This window comes from Cololabis saira, chromosome 13 (genome assembly GCF_033807715.1).
Source record: "Cololabis saira isolate AMF1-May2022 chromosome 13, fColSai1.1, whole genome shotgun sequence".
NCBI classification, from domain to species: Eukaryota; Metazoa; Chordata; class Actinopteri; order Beloniformes; family Belonidae; genus Cololabis; species Cololabis saira.
The window spans coordinates 21,728,333-21,745,493 of NC_084599.1; the positions used below are offsets into that span (position 1 = coordinate 21,728,333).

At 40.6% G+C, this 17,161-nt stretch overlaps 1 protein-coding gene across 1 annotated transcript in view; it reads right to left on the reverse strand.

Moving 5' to 3' along the window:
• Positions 1–503: 503 nt before the first annotated feature.
• acbd6 (acyl-CoA binding domain containing 6) overlaps positions 504–17,161 on the reverse strand; it is a 40,472-nt gene continuing 23,814 nt past the window's right edge. Inside the window, exons 7-8 of the mRNA XM_061738269.1 lie at positions 3,443–3,473; positions 504–1,417 (exon numbers count right to left, since the gene is read on the reverse strand). Coding sequence (XP_061594253.1) covers positions 1,263–1,417; positions 3,443–3,473 — 186 coding nt within the window. The 3' untranslated portion in view covers positions 504–1,262. The remainder of the gene's footprint in view (positions 1,418–3,442; positions 3,474–17,161) is intronic.

Here is a 17,161-nt window from a genome sequence, read left to right on the forward strand (position 1 = left end):
CATTTATTTCCATGTGAGTGTCAGTAAAGACTCCCCTCTTGTCCTACGTTCGCTATACCTGGCTGAAGCGACTATCTGTTGATGTGAGTTTTTTTTCATTCAAGGATGCGTAGAAATTTAAATCTGATAGCAAATTCCGATTTTCAGATCGCATGTGGTCCAACATTGGATATTCATCCGCTAGGTGGCCATGCAGCATGGGTAAGAATGGATATATCAGTATTCATGCAGCCTTTTGCTTTTGTGCATGCTCTGAGCGTTGTGTGACGGAAGATGCATTTATCAGCAAGTTAGGAGAACATGGCGTAATATCTGCTGTGTGGAAAATTAATTTAGCAATAATGGAGGAAAGTGACAATAATCAATGGCAAGATGTCACCAATAACACCTACATCAATCAAACCTTTCACTGAAATATGATCTTGCAAATATGCAAAGTAGTACTAGGACTACTTATCGAGGGAATGTAAAACAAAGCTCTTGAACAGATGACAAAATCCAGAAACGGTTTTACTGAAGACTTTAATGAAGATAAACAGTTTGTCAAATAATTAAAGCATTCCCTGGTATGTAACACAACTGAAGCACACACTGTCAGAGTGGCTGACACAGAATAAAAAGGCCTGGCAGGTTGTCAGACTTCAGCAGTAGGAGAGGGTGATATGCAGCCTTCCTCGTTGGTTATATGATACAGTAGAGTATGATGATGATAAATATTGCAAAACTGTGAAGTTCTTGAAATTGCACTATTTGTAAATGGAAGTTCTTTTGGTTTATCTGATTAAACTTTTGCCGTCAAGCTCACTTATTTTTGCTATATATCCGCAACAAAGGTCTTATTTGAGAGGATAACGTCAACAGATCACTTCCCAACAACAGCATGTCTCTAAGCTGATGGATCTGTTTCTCAGTAACCTTTGTGTCACCCCATCCTCTGGTGGAGATGGTAAATATACAGCTATGTAAAGACTGTATACTGACATATTACAGTACATGCAGTGCCCTTATTCTCGTGTGTCTTATCAGATGGGGTGATTAATGTTCACAACTGTTGCTTAGAGGGCCGAAGGTGTTGAAATCAAACTCACCTCAATAAGTTGAAAATAAAAGCAAACAAACCTTCAGCACTTCTGATCTACAAACTACAGGGTTGAACAAAGAATCTCCTGGAATGAAGAAGGATGAAAACGCCAGGCAAGTGAGAGGAGTGGGAATGAGATTAGTGCATGAGAAAAGACAGGGTGGTAGTGTAGAAGGACGATCTAGCCTTTTGGAGCAGTGAACTGACGCAGAAGTGAGGAGATGGCGCTGGATTCAGTCACCTCCTCAGGAAGAGAGCCCTCCATGTCTTTGATGGACGGGTCAGCTCCGGCATTGAGCAGGAGTTCTACAATGTCTGCAAACTCACACGCTGATGCTAAGAAGGAGAAATAAAGTGTTGATTAGGATGACTAGATTAGAGGAAAGGAGATAAATAAAATAATTTGAAGAGAAAAAATAAAGCTTTAATGTTCTGCAGTGCAATTCAGAAGGTCCCCTGAGAACAATCTTCCCCTCTCAACTTTCCAGTGTCCTTTAGGTACTTCCCTTTCCACCGATGTCTAATATAGCATTTTGTTTATTAAAGTGTATTAAACATATACAGAGGGAGCAAGAGGCTCTACAGGAATCCACACCATAACAAAATGTGGTTGTTGAACGTTGAGAAAGCAAATCTATTAAACCTCTAAAGTAAAATTATGGCCTTTGAAATTACCATAATATGAGCTTCTTAAGTGATGCTGGGAAAATTTTCATTAAGTGACGACGGCGTAGAAGGTAAATGTTGAAGTCTAAAGCTCAGTAGAGACTGTAATGATGCCATATAGCACATTCAGGTGCATTTTCCTCATACCTTACTTGGAGATACTGTAGTTTAATCCAGCTCGAGCAGTTCTGCAGTTAATGAAAAGCCCATCTGCAGGCCTAACACTGACACTGCCTTAAACCTGGGCTTCCCTCAGATGCTTCATTTCTGCCCACGATAGCAGTTTTTGTCCCACTAAAACGGTTTCCTCTCTGTCAGTGCAGAGTAGAGGTTAAGAAAGTGCAAGCTTTGTTAACCCAGTTAGTGGCTTCCTTCACTCCTGATGCACCTTTTGCCCCCCCCCCCCCCCCCCCCCCCCCCCATCTCTTTTCTTCCCCTCTTGTTGTGAGTGCTCTTCTCTGTGTCAATCGCTTGCTCCTTTTAAAAAGCAGACTTTGTGCTGTGCCATGTTCGCTGATGTCAGCAGTTGCAGTGATTGACAGCCAGGCCTTTTAACCTACACCACAGAGGTGGCTGGCGGGAGAGTGAGTGCATGAGATGTGATGATACATCCAAATGTATTTCGGTGTATAAGTAAACATGTGTGCATGCTTGAGTTGTGTACATGAATAGAAAGAGGACTTTGAAGCGTAGAAAGCCACATGAATCACCAAACATTAAGCTAAAAGACTAAGGGCTGACAAAGATTGGTGCTTTCCTTTTTCTTTTTTCTCCCCTTCATCCATGCTTGTAGAGCTCCTCTTGTTGCTCTAAACTCTATTTTATTTCTCTGGTCGTGTGTGTGCGCGTGTTGGGTGTCTCGCCTGGGCCTTGAGCTGTAAAAAGTGGCTGGCTCTCAGGGGAGCAGTAGAGGAGGAGAACAATTTATGGTGTGCAGTAAACCCTCAATTAATCATTTGCCAGCCACCGTGGCCCTGTGCAAAGAGAGGTAGGAATGAATTTTCATTCTCTGCTATTTGTCTCTTTGAGTTCATCGCTTATGTTTATTAGTCATCTTTTTATGCCCCATCCTCAGGGGTTCCTCTACAGAGTGCATATTTGTGTGTGTGTGTGTGTGTGTGTGTAATATATATATATATATATATATATATATATACACACACACATACATATATATACATATATATGTGTGTGTGTCTTCAGTGGGTAATGCAACAGGCCCACTCCAGTGCCACCAAGCTAGGGGACAGATGGGGCAGTTTTACAAACACACACACACAGGACATGAGAACCGCCCCTCAGGGACATGTGTGTTGGGGCGTGAGAGGGTCAGGGGAGTCTAAGGACCACCGCTGATTTCCTCTGGGAGGTCTGGTGATTATTACACACACACACGCACACACGCACGCACACACACACCAAAGGACATGTGCACAAATGCACTGAGAGGATGAAACAGAGGGGAATCACAGACTCCGTAAGGCAACTCCAGAAAATAAAGATGAGGAATGGAGGGGAGAGAGCTGGAGGAAAGGAGGGAAGGATGATAAATTTAGGACAAATACAGGGCAAATAAAGAGCGAGGGCGTACAGAAAAACAGCTGCTGTGTCTAAAGGAAGTTTGCATGCAGACAACATCATGTCGTCAATGCACAATTCTTGAAGTGTTGAGATGAATATAAAAATGATTCTTACCATAATGTAGTGCTGTCTGTCCTTCATTGTCCTGGAAAATGCAAAGCAAGTGTTTACTTTAGTAGATCTCTGACAGGGGGAGTGAATAAAATTCTCCAAAGAAAGCACATTTTAAAGAATAATAAGAGTTATATACATATTTCAAACATTTAGTGTGAAAGAAGTTGTGAATTACTTCCTCAACTTCCCCAGTGAAAAAAGCTGCACCTGCTAGAATACCAATCACTGTTTTCTGGCCTGACAAAAGGTGCCTTGCTTCTATGCACTGAAGGGCTTTATAAGGCGCAGAGACAATTATATGAAAAACATGTGACCAGTCAATCGAACCTTTCAACTTGTGATTTCAATTTATAGTCAACCTAAAACAACAGACTATGAAAACTCCTCGCGTCAAAGTGAAGACACATCCAAATTATTTGATAGCACAATGACAACCAATTTCAACAATGCTGTCACAAATTCGTGTAAACAGTTTGAGTATGTTGTAAACACGTGGGATAAAACTATAATACATTATGGTGTATTTCCATAGAGATGAATGAGGAAATGAGCAAAGCATTCATTCCATATCTGACTTCAACTTAATTTGATCCAACATTATGGTATTTAATATGTTTTGGAGAAAGAAGAGTCAGTGTCAGAGGCAGACTCTTGCAATCTTGAGTATGTGCATGTGGCTTTGTGTCCTCAGAACAGCACAAATTATTCTTGGTGTCAAAGGATCATTGGTGGGGATATAATTCTTGTAAGAAGTGTTGGACTGGGGACAGGGGCGGGGAAATATGAGTGGGCAGGTATAATAAGACGAGAAGAATATATGCCAGGCATCATCAACAGCAGATTCAGTTCTTAATCACCACTCCAGGCTGCCTTTGGACCTCATAATGTTGATGAATGGATACACCTGTTGCCTGTGGTCTGAGAATGGGGGCACTCGTTGAGATGAGAACAATGATTTTAAAAGCTCAAAGAGACATTAAAAGCCAGAAGGCTCTGGATAATCAGTCAGTCTATCTTTAAAATGTCACCGGAGTGGAAATGTAACAAATTCCCAAAATTGCTGTAGTGAAATTTTTCAATGGTCTTTGTTATTCGAAGAGTAAAACCTCATACAAATATTTCAGCTTTGGTTATCCCCTCAGTTATGTCATCCACCACCCAAGCCTTCTTTCCATTACTTTTCTCCTTTCCATTTCCTCTGCTTTAATCCCAACATTCACCTTTTCTTACGATCCGACTTTCAGTCTCAGTCCCTTTCCTCTTTAGTCCTTCATTTCCTTTCCTTTTCTCTCCCCTCCCTGGATGCACCCGGTGCAGACTGATCCTATTGTTGTATTTCTCTCAGTCTCTCAGGAGCAGCACTTCAGGGACCTGCTGATTGGATTAGAGCTTTCTATTCCCTCTGGGTGGCTCACAGAGCACAGATGCAAATCGCCACCGGCGTAGAAAGCGCTGCACCGGTTAACCCAAGATGACAATGCTGTCTGTCTGCAGGTCAAGTTGTAACCTGTGACGTTCTGCAGACATTGCGTCTGCCTCTCGCGGTTATGCTGAGTGGAAAGAAGAGTGGACAGCACTAAAGTTGTCGGCTTTAGACGTATACAGCTTGGTTAGGGACCTGAAATTATTTCGTATGTGCACACTTGTGTACAAATATGTGACACAGAACAGTAGCAGATGCTTAAAGTCGGAGGAGCAGAAGGACTTCATGCATATAAAAGCATGCAGCATTGAGTAAAGTGTGAAACGTTTATACCCTTATCTGCATCCAGTGCTTATCTGCCAATCCGCAGTTGTTAACAGCACACATACATAAAAATAAACTAGCCTAAATCTTAACTTTAATGCCCAATAACTTTTTAAAAGAAAAAGAGCAATATCAAGCATGCCACTGCACTTGTGCAGCCTGCAGTGTTCTCACATGTTCATGTGAGGGGTCAGCGGCCAGTTCTCTCAGCGCTCCCTAATGCCCCTGGACAGAGGCTTGATGGAATCACAGGAAATTGGATTGTCTTCCATTTGCTTTGGAAACAGCTTGGAGGAGAAGACACCCACTCTCCACCCCTCTGCCTCCCTCCCATACCTGCATTCCCCTCCACTCCACCCCCAAAACCCCTCTCAGTGGTGCACCCCTGTTCCCATTCCATTACGGAGGCATGTCGCACCAAACCTCCGCCTTTGCATGTGATCCAAAGTTTCCCCTTGCGGTGCAGAAATGCAGGACTGAATGTCAGCAGAGTGCTCAATAAAGCAGCAGCTGCTGCAGGACAGATCCAGCCCAGTACAGTAGCATTTCACCCTAATTGGGTGGAGCAATATGCTTAGGAGCAGCACGGATAGGGACTGATCTATTAGTACAATTGCAGTTTTGCTAAATTCAAGTCACACTAATCTATCATTTCTACTACACAAATGATATAAAGCAAGATAGATGAAATGGAGAGGGAATAAAACAATGACTAATGGTGTAACGACAGCAAAATTGATATAAAAAAAAAGTAAGGTGTGTGTGTGTGTGTGTGTGAGTGGGTCAAAGAGGAAATAATTTTGTGTAAAATTTTTTGCAAAAAAAGTACATAATCCCTGGAAACATTTCCAGGATGGCACACACGACCTAAAGCCAGACTATTATCAGAAAAAAAACCAACTAAAAACTGCCTGTTACCCTGTTTATCTGCACATGAAGCAAAGAAGCAACAAACAAAGAAGCAGCTAAAGATGATGTGGTCATCTTTGTAGTGGTTTATCTTGTTTTTGTCATCGTGTCTCAACTCGCACTTCAAGGACACTCATAACGCTGATCCCCAGCTAAACTTTACATCAGGATTAAGAGGAGGGATCAAGAGTACATCAGAGACAGAAACTTAACTCAGTCGGGGACACTGAGGTCCCTCAAGTCTATCTCTGCGTGAAACCGCGTTTTAGTCTGCCGGGGATTCATTCTGTTTGAATCTGAGCCATACAGGGGATTGTGGATGCCAGTTAAAAGGTTGCCAAATCCATCACCAGCTGTAGATTCTGTTGTAGCATGAGGGCATGAATAAAGTTCAGAGTCTATTTGTTGATCCTCAAAAAAAAAAGTAGAAGAAAGGGGGGTACTGTTACGCTAGCTCTGCACTCTATCCTTCTAATCCCAATGATAGTCCTCTCAACTATAATATTTTCACAATGTTGCCAGCATTATGAAGCCAAAATATTGTCGACAAATATATCCGCAATTTGAAAAAAAGAAAAAGTAAATGTGTATGTTTTTGTGAAGCCGACACAGCAGTGTCCTAGACTGCAGTCGCTGTAAACGCCACAAGAAAACCCACTTTTGTGTAGTTTTCCCCTCAGCTCTCCTTTCTCGACTCATTTTTCTGTGTCTCAGTAAACTTTCTTAGGGCTTTTCTTCCTCTCTTCCTTTCCCCGCCTTCTTCCTTTCTCCCCCTGTTGCCCCTGACAGCAACATTAAACAAGTGGAGAAAAAATGAACAAGCAATTATGATTTATGATCAATGCATGCAGAAGCTGCTGACTTTTATAATGACAGTGGCTGAGTGAGGGAGAGGGAGAGGGGATGATTATGTGTGTGAGTCAGTCTCCGGGGTGTGTGTGCGTGTGTGTGGGGTAGATGAAGAGGAATCGATAGGCGACGGGGATCATTGGTATGCAGATTCTGGCATATAGGGTTATGATGAGCAGGTACCATTAATCAGAGAGAAGAGCACAGGCTCAATAGAGGACACAGTGATCATTCTTCAGCTGGTCCCAAATGTGACCAAAACTCTCATGATGGCACAAAATCAGCTTAAATGTACAAAAAGAATCGTATATACAGCACCTTAAAAATGGTGATTTTCAAAGACAAGTGCGTTTTTTAGCTTTTGTGTTGAGTCTTCTTGTAAAGACAGCTGCTTTATGCAGAAAGGAAGCATCTAGTGTGCTTTATTTCAATATCAAAAGATATAGTATGATCAGCCAAATGTGAAGCTCCTTTGTTGGTGCCATTTACAGAACCAAGGTGATTAAAAAAAAAATCTAGTTAACCTAAGCTTTTATGCAATAGGTATCCAGTAATATTTTCCTGCATCGTTCCCGTTTGCTTGCTGTAATAATTTCAACAAAGAACGTTTATCTCCAGACACCTGAATTGTTTATGATATAATTACCATCCAAAAAATGAATAAATGAGCCTCATATTTGGAGCTAAGGTGTTTGCAATGATTGGCACATTGTAAGGCTTTGGTGATCCTGAGAGTCTCAATAGAAATGAACAACAGTTTTAAAAGTTAGAGAAAAAAAAGATGCTTTGCAAAGTAGGCTACTTGCAAGGAATGTAAATATAACATGGAACTGATGCAGCAAAGCCTGCAGAATTGTTAGTGAAACTGCCGTGCACAAATAGACCGTGTGTGTGCATTTAGGTGTTTGAAAACAAGATATTAGATGGATGTGCTTTTTGCACACAAGTTTGCCCTTTGTTTGCTGTGTCTTCTTTTGTGTTTATCCTTATGTGTGTGGGGAAGGGCCTCCCTTTTAAAAGGATCTGCAGACTGGGGCCAGCCCTAATTGAATCTGGGTCTCCTCTCTGAGCGGGGAGAGGTAACCTTGCCATTCAGCATGTGAGCACTGCCACCCACGGTTAGATTAACGTAACACCAAACTCTCTGCCCTTAGCACCTCCAGGAAGTGTCCTTCAGGTGCCTGGGAGTTCCCCCTTTCTCCCATCTCTGATCTTTACTGTCAGAAACCCCACACTGAATACAAGTGTAATATACAATATCTTACTTCAACCCACAAACACAGCTACAGGTCTACAGCAGAGGCAGTTTCACTGCACAAACTCAGTTTTTGTTTACACCACATCACAAAAAACGAGCAATCTTTTTTAATAAAATCTCAGTTTCCTTCCATGTTTTTTTTCCATGCGTGTCATCTTCCCCCACACACTTTCCTCCCCTCCCCACGTCACCGAGCTTGCTTATTCCCATGGGACACCTTTGCCTCCATTAAAGCCATCAAAGGAGGAGCACAGGGTTGAGGCTCAGAATTAACATCACCAGAGGCCTCGTCTGTCCTCCTGCGGCTCATCGATGATGTTTAAAAAGAAATATATGAAATAAATAAATACATAAAAGAGTGTAATATGAAAATCAATGGCAAAGGAGTGGGGGCTGGGGCTGAGACATTTGGAGTGAGGGACTCATAAAGCTGAGTACTGCGGGAGACTGATGGAAGGCAAAACACTTAGTTTGTTTATTCTCTCTCCTCACCCCCATCCCCTCCCCTTGCTGTCTGAATCCAGCTCTTACTCTCTCGCTCTCCTCTCTCCCGCCCAACTCCGTCTGAAACAGTCGAGGACAGCTTTAATGCTCCTGACAATTTATGTGGACGGTTAAGAACGATGGAAATCAAATAGTTGAGTGTAGGCAAGGCCCAGTGAGTGGCCAATAAGAAAGAAACAACAGCTGATGATGGCAAAGAGGACTGTTACCTGCTTGAATGGCTTTTTAGGCTGCACTATTACTGTCAAGTTGCTGGCTCTTTTCTGAGTGCTCATATTATAGATTCATAACAGTATCTATGTCTGATAGGCCCTTTTAACACAGCACTGCAACAGCTTTCATTTCATCGGGTTTGGCTAATGTGCTGCAAGTACTAAATATGAATCCCATAAGAGTAGCTTACAGTGTGACTTATAAAATACCAAATGCTGTGTGAGCTGGCTGTAGTGCCTTTTATGGGCGTATATGGCCGTCTACAGATGTGTACTCTGTTTCCTGGGCGCATGTCTGTTTGTCTTAATGTCTCTCGAGTGGTTGGCATGAAAAGAGCGAGGCAAGAAATGTCCCTGAGGTTGAACACGTACCCGGGGTTACTTTTAAGCAACTCTCTCTTGATTAATGTTAATGTGTCTGCTGTAAGAATAACGCATGGGAACAAGTGCACAGTAGTTGTTCAGCGGAAGGTCTGCAGTTTGCAAAAGATCAAGGAGACAGGCCAGAATACCAGAATACTGTTAAACGTTTTGAGAACATATTAAGCCAGACACAATTTTTTAATTTATGTTTTATATATATAGGAAGGAAAACACAGCATTCCACTACAAGAACGTTATATCTGTGAAACATGGTGGTGGTAATATCATGGTTTGGGTGGACCTTTGTGCATTGGAGCCAGTATGTTTTACTATGATTGCTGAATTATACTGATCAGCTTTAATAGCTGCCCATGAATAAGTAGACAAGGGCACCAGATAGCTCAGTTGGTTGAGCTGGTGCACCATATAAAGACTCCACAACCTCAGCGACTCCTTCTGCTGCAGTGGGCAGGTTACGCTCAATCCCAGCTGTGATTGTAGCTCAGCAGCATAACCATTGGCTGCTGAAACCTGCTTCACTAACTTCAGTATTTATCCTAAACATCAGGCATCTTGACTGAAAAAATCAAATCACTCCCCCTAGTTTTCTTCACTCGCCCTTCTTTTCTCCACTCGCCCTTCTTTTCTTCCCTAACCCCTAAAAAAGAAGGGGGAGATTTTAGGGCACTTGAAATCAAGGGCACTTGGCCCAGGTGCCTGTCCCAATTCTCCTACTCCCCCTCGTTTTCATCCCTAACCTGAACAGGAAGCTGAGAGCCAAAAGCTGTTTTAATTTCAGCTGTAGCGCTGTTAATATGGCACTTTATTAAGTTTTAATATTTTTTCAGGCATAAAGGTAACCTTAAGATCTTCAACCGGGGCTCAGTTTATCCAAATAACGCCTGTTAAGAAATTTGCTCCAGAGATTTCGGGATTTCTGTCTGACTGCCGGCTCCGGAGCTGATTATGGTTCCGCGTTAAATCGACGCAGAGCGTAAATATTATCCAAATAACGCCTGTTAAGAAATTTGACCCAATGTTCTCGGAGATGAGAGCAGCCTCAGCTCACAGCCCGAGAAGAGACGTGTCCGCCGGGTCAAGCTGCTGCGTCGTCCCGGGAGAGAAACTCTCTCCTGGGACGCAGCTCTGTTGAGAATTATGCTGGCTGAAATAAATCATTTAGGAAGATGTTGGTTTAATAGATGAAATCTAACAGTTGTAGCTACGCCTGTTAAGAAATTTGCTCCGAAATTTAGAGATTTCTGTCTGCCGGCTCCGGAGTTTAGGTCCGCGTTAAATAGACGCAGAGCCTAGGGCGTAGGGTACGTAACCAACGGCGTAGCTTACGTAACCAACGGCGTATCTTACGTAACCTACGGCGTCGCTTACGTAGGTTACGTAACCATATTCCGGCGCGATCTTAGCGAACAACGGACAAAAAAGGGATTATGTACATTCACTGAGTGAATATTATGAAAGTAAAATATTGGTTTGCGCCGAGAAATGTAATCAAAATGCATTTTTATGCAGAAACTATCTCAAAATATTGATTTTATTCCCAAAAAAATAAGAAATGTCCGCCATGTTTTTTTTTTTTATTCAGTCCGCAAATGACGACGAAAAGCATTCTGGGAAATTTTCATACCCCCTTGCTCGCCAAGTCAGCATCTGAAATCCCTCGATTTGAAGGGGCTATTCTCAGCCCCTAGCCCTCGTTATGCCCCCTCCCCCTAGGTGAAAAGAGGAATTGGGACACCACTACCTTCACGGGAACGCGTAAAAGTTAGGGTTAGTGAAGAAAACGAGGGCGAGGGGGAGTATTGGGACGCAGCCTCAATCTTCATTAGCCTGAATTAGCCCCGCCCCTTCTTCTGATTGGTCCATATTTGATAGTCCCTATTTTCTGGCATAACTTTTGAATGGTTTGACATAGAGAGTTGTGGGTGGTGTCATCGGACTCGGTTTTGACTCCTTCACCTTAATTGGTGCAAATTAGCCCCGCCCTTTCTTCTGATTGGTCGATATGTGATACTTCAGATTTTCTGCAATAACTTTTGAATGGTTTGACATAAAGACTCGTGGGTGGTGTCATCGGACTCGGTTTTGAGTCCTTGAACATAATTGCTGCAAATTAGCCCTGCCCCTTCATCTGATTGGTCGATATCTGATAGTTCTTACTTTCTGCCATAACTTTTGAATGGTTTGATATAGAGAGTCGTGGCTGGTGTCATCCGCTAAATGTCCAGGCCTGAAGAATCTACATGCAAGTCATACAAGCACTTCCACTGCAACACGCCTGAACGTACAAAAGGGTGCGAGGGCCCGTTCATCGCTGCTTGCAGCTTTAATTATTATTGTTGTTTTATTGTCTTTGTAGAAATTTGACTAATTTTGAATGAGATGAACTGTATTGTTGAAGTGCCTTCAGTTTATATTTGTATATATATATATATATATATATATATATATATATATGAAGCTGAATTGAACTAAATTGAAATACTGGTCTCTTTCTTGCTTATCAGGGTGTACAAGCTGGGACACATTTTTCTTTTTTGGTAGAAGACTTGATTTGATTTAACTGATCCAAATGTATTGGTTGAGTTTAATATTTGAGTTGAGTTTCAATTGTCAAAAGTTTTAACAACCCATCCGTACCATCCTCTTTTTTTTGGAATCATCTGTGGAGTACGAAACCAGTAGCATGTTAGAGTTAAAGGTGGAGCAGATGCCAGGAAAATCTTCAAAAACCAGATGAATTTGAAAGGTTTAAGACCAAAGTTCTCAGCCCTTTCGTTCTCAACGCCAACACAAATCATACCTTCAGAACGCAATAGAAAACTGATGTTTTTTAGTTCCAACAAAAGAAAAAAAGTGTTTAGGTTTGATAACTAGTTCAATCAATCAACTCAAACAATGATGAAAACATGTTTCATACTATTAATGCTTAAAATTTGGAGTCTGGACTCCGACCTTAGCAAATCCTCACAGATAAAAAAATCTGAGATATTGGGAGCGATGAACAGCAACTGAAACCTCTGTCCTGGTCCAGACTGTCAACCTAACAGGTGGAGACTGGGGTGGTGGTGGGATTATTTAGCAGTTGTGTCATGATTCGGTTTGCTGAGGACCCAAGTGCAGGAGAGCAGGAGCCAGGAGTTGCAACAAAAAAGGGTTTATTTCCAAAAAACAAGAACTAAAAGCGCTGCTTAGCAGGATCTAAAAAGGCAGACCAAAAACCAGAACTTAAACAGGATCAAACTTGACATGCCACATGGAGGGAGGAAACAGTACGGACCGACAGGGAACCAAGGAATGACAAGACAAGATATACTGAGGGGATAACGAGACATGACGAGACACAGGTGCAGACACAATCAGGGCAGATGGGACACAGGCGGGGCAAGACAGAAACTGAAGGCTGGGGGGAATGGTCTAAAGTGAGTACTGTAAGGTAACTCCAATATTCTGCAGTAACTCCAGTATTCCTGAGCTGAAACGTATTCTGCATTAAAAAAAAAAAAAATAATAATAATAATTATTATTATTCCTGCACATATGAGAAATAGTCAAGTCCACTTTCGTAAGAAGTGAATGTATAGATTAATATGAGTTTGAAACTCACAGATGTGCCAAAAAACTGCCTTCATAACAATTGAATGATTAAGATATTTTTGCCTTGTAAGTTTGATTAGGTTTTATTTATCCCTTAAGGACTTATGTAAAAGCCTGGTGAAGATGTAGGTAATACCTACATCTTCACCAGTTTAGACTCTTATGTAGAGACCTACAATCCGTAGTCTTAACAGATTTACAAGTCACAGTGAATCACTGTCATTATGCTATCAAGGAAAACAAAAATATGAAGAAAAATACAATTAAATAAATAAAAAGGTGGATACATTCATGATATAACCCACTAAAACTGCCTGAGATATGGAGATATTGCACAGCTTTTTTCATGACATTGAAAATATGCAACACCTGACAATATTCAATTAATTAAAAATTGTGTTTTTCTCAAGCCTTCCTTGGCAGATACTGATAACGTACCAATTTCACTGTAAAACCCGATATCATTTTACATTTCTAAAAGAAAACAACCATGCTGGGCTATGTGAAAGGGATGAATATCAAGTCAGAATTTTAAATATATATATTTCTGTGTCACAGTATAGGTTATCAAACAGCTTCACAGTGTGTTTGTTTGCTCGGTTTTACATACTCTTTTATTATGTTTTTCATTTCTATTCTCCTGAATTTTCCGTAGCTTTCAGCTGCCCTTTGTCTCCACCTTGCTGCCCTTTCTTTCTTAACAGCTCTTGATATTCAAAAAGATAGGTTGCAAAATTATCCAACCACAAACACCCATGCACACACAAGATTATGACAAATCTTGCTGGATATTTGTTATGACTGGGCTGACTGAGCCATTACTTACAGGAATCAGCGCTGGGAAAGGGAAGGGGTGCAAACATGTAATAATGCCCCATCACAGAATTTCATCAGCCAGCATAGAAGTGTGTATATGTGCATATGTGTTAAATCACACAAGCATTTGACACCACATAGGGGACACAAATGAGAGGATTCGCCATCTTTTGTTTGGGACGACAGCAGGCCAAGCTTCACCGCAAAAAGCACATCTGCAGTAAAGCAACTAAAAAAAACGTAAAAAAAAGATTGCATTTTTTCCCTCCAGAAGGCTGCAACTTCAATATAAAATGTAATTAATATTGATAAAGCTTTACTATGCTTTTCCATGAAAAATGTGCACAGTGAACAGAAGCTTGTGATTTGCTCAGTTTGATTTATGTGAAATGTTTTGTCTGACATGCTACATGATTTGTGAGCTGGGAATCTGGCACAGATCAAGAATATCTTATTTAGGAAGCTGACTCAAAGACTTTTTCTTTGAGAAAAAAAGAAAAATAAAACCTTTGTGCTCCTAGGCACATGCAGTAGTTAATATTCATATGATAGTTTTATATATTAAGTTTTCTATTTATCTAAGAGGACCTATCTGTTTTTGTTTATAACTATAATTTAGCAAAAACTAAATTATTAAGATAAATACGTTAAGCTAAATAAGTTAAGATTGTTTTGTAACAGAGTGTTTGTGTAAATAAAAAGCAAAAAATCTTTTTATTTTCACTGAGAAAAAAAAATGTTTGAAAAATGTAAGTCAAATGTTAGTTTAAATCATGAGAAATCACGAGAAAGCAATAACTTTGTTTCTCATAAAGCCCAACTTATCTCCCCCAGTTTCCTATGCTGCACTGGATCGTTAAAAAGTCCAGTCTGAGTTTCTCTTCAGTTTGAGATAGTACATGGCAAAAAGCTGCACATCTAACCACCCGTTACAGTCTTTATAGTTATGTTTAAAATGTACTGGGGATTGGTTTATTGTAAGTGGGTTATATGCTTCTCTATGTTGCCTGAAATCTAATCTGATAAAATTCAGTTATGGTACTACACTGGCAGCTAAATCTGCTTATTTATGTACAAGAATCCTTGTCAGGGTTTTTTTTTTTCGTTTTGCTTTTTTGCCTTGTTAGATAATTTCAGTTTATCATGATCATAATAATTTTGAAATAATTTTTGTTTCAATAATTGTTTCCTTCATATCTAAAAATACCCCCCCCCCCCCACACACACACACAACACTGGTGGGAATATGCCACCCCTGTACTTTTATGTTGCTGTGTTTTACTGTGATAAATGAAAAGGTTTGTATTTCAAGAAAAGTATAATCTGACATTTTTGCCATCTTTTTACATCTCATTTTGGTAGTTACAATTCAATTTGGTTTTGATCACTGTTTTGTTATGTTTAGGAAAAACAAAAAAAGAAACTGTTAAGCTCAGTAAAAGATCGTGGTTCGGGTTTAATTCAAAACTGTTTTGAACTTAACTTCCCATTTTTCTAGATTGCTGAATGTATAACTCTTCCATAAGTCTCCTTTTTGCTGGCATTGTTTTGGTAAACCTGCCCTTTCCAATAACTCAATAAGACGTTTGAGTCATCTCCTTTATTCTACCACATATTTCTATTCTGATGGGAATGGTTATTATTTCCTAGATGACGAAGCTCCCCATCTGCCCTGAAGAGTCACCAAATGTTTTGATGAGTATGGAAGCAGGTTAAATGTCCTGGTCTCCATTTAACACCCAATTCAGGCAAGGCAAGGCAAGGCAAGGCAAGGCAAGTTTATGTGTTTAGCACATTTCAGCAATAAGGCAATTCAAGGTGCCTTGCATAGTAAATATATGAAAAGTGAATAGGAGGAAAAAAAATACAGAGCAGTGGCAGAATGAAGAAAAGTTCAACTTTAAATAGACTTACAATTGAGTACTAAAATGAACATTGTTTAAGTTACTACTACTAGTACTACTGTCATTTAGCAGACGCTTTTATCCATAGCGACTTACATCTGAGACACCCAATAGGGTTAAGGGCCTTGCTCAGAGGCCCAAGGTGGTTCATCTTGGTTGCCATTCCGGGGCTTGAACCTGGGTCCTCCAGAACCAAGCCCACCTCTGAAGCCACTAGACTACCACCCCCTTAAATTCAGAAAAATGTACATTTCTAAGTCAAAGGCAGATGGAAACAAATTTGTTTCTAAGCTTTATTTAAAAGAACTGAGGGTTTCAGAATTCCTGCAGTTTTCTGGAAGTTTGGTCCAGATCTGTGAAGCATAGAAGCTGAATGTTGCTTCTCCATGTTTGGTTCTGATTCTGGGGACACAGAGGAGACCTGAACCAGAAGACCTGAGACGTCTGGATGGTTGATATGGCAACAAGTTTCTGATGTATTTTGGTCCTAAACCATTCAGTGATTTATAAACTAACAGAAGTTTTTTAAAGTCTATTCTCTGGGGTACAGGAAGCCAGTGTAAAGATCTCAGAACCGGAGTGATGTGATACACTTTCTTAGTTCTGGTGAGAACTTGGGCAGCAGCATTCTGGATTAGCTGTCTGACTTTTTAGGCAGACCTATGAAAACACTGTTGCAGTAATCCATTCCACTGAAGATAAACGTATGGATGAGTTTTTCAACGTCCTGCTGAAACATTAGTTTTTGGATACTGGAGTTGTTCTTCAGGTGATAGAAGACTGACTGTGTAATTGTTTTAATGTGTCTCTGAAGGTTCAGCTCTGAGTCCATGACTATTTTAGGCCTTATCAGTGGTTTGTAGCTGTAAAGCTGAAGCCGTTTGCCGACTCTTATACGCTGTTCTGTTGGTCCAAAAATGTTGTTTGTGCTCAACTGAAGTAAATTATGGCACATCCACTCATTGATTTGTTCCACGCATCTACTCAACGCTCATTTTCTACCGCTGACACGTAATGTAAAGTTGTCATTTGCATAGTAATGGTAATTTATCTTGTTGTTTATTATTATTTGAGCTAGCGGAAGCATATAGATGTTAAATAGGAGGGGTCCTAGGATAGAACCTTGGGAAACCCCACATTTAATTTTTGTTGATTCCTATGTAAAGTACTTGGTAGTCTATTGGTACAAAGTAGTCCCCGTTCTTTAAATTTAATAAAGATATGTGACAGAACTCTTCATCATGGTCAGCACAGCATTAAATGTGGGACTGTGATTTATAAAACTGGTCTTCCATTTCAACTTCCATGGCACTCCAGTTACAGAATAAAGATGAAGAAAGAAGAAGAGGAGATTTTTTGCCAGCACACGGTGGCCTTCCTGTTGGTTTTTTTCTTCTTGAATTTGTCATCTGTCTGTGCAATAATAGTATGAAGATAATAACTATATAGTCTCACATGCCATAGTGTTCTAGATTGTAACAATTACTACAGCTGGTGCACAGGAAAATATAAAACGGTACTCTGCATCTCTTTTCAAGTCAC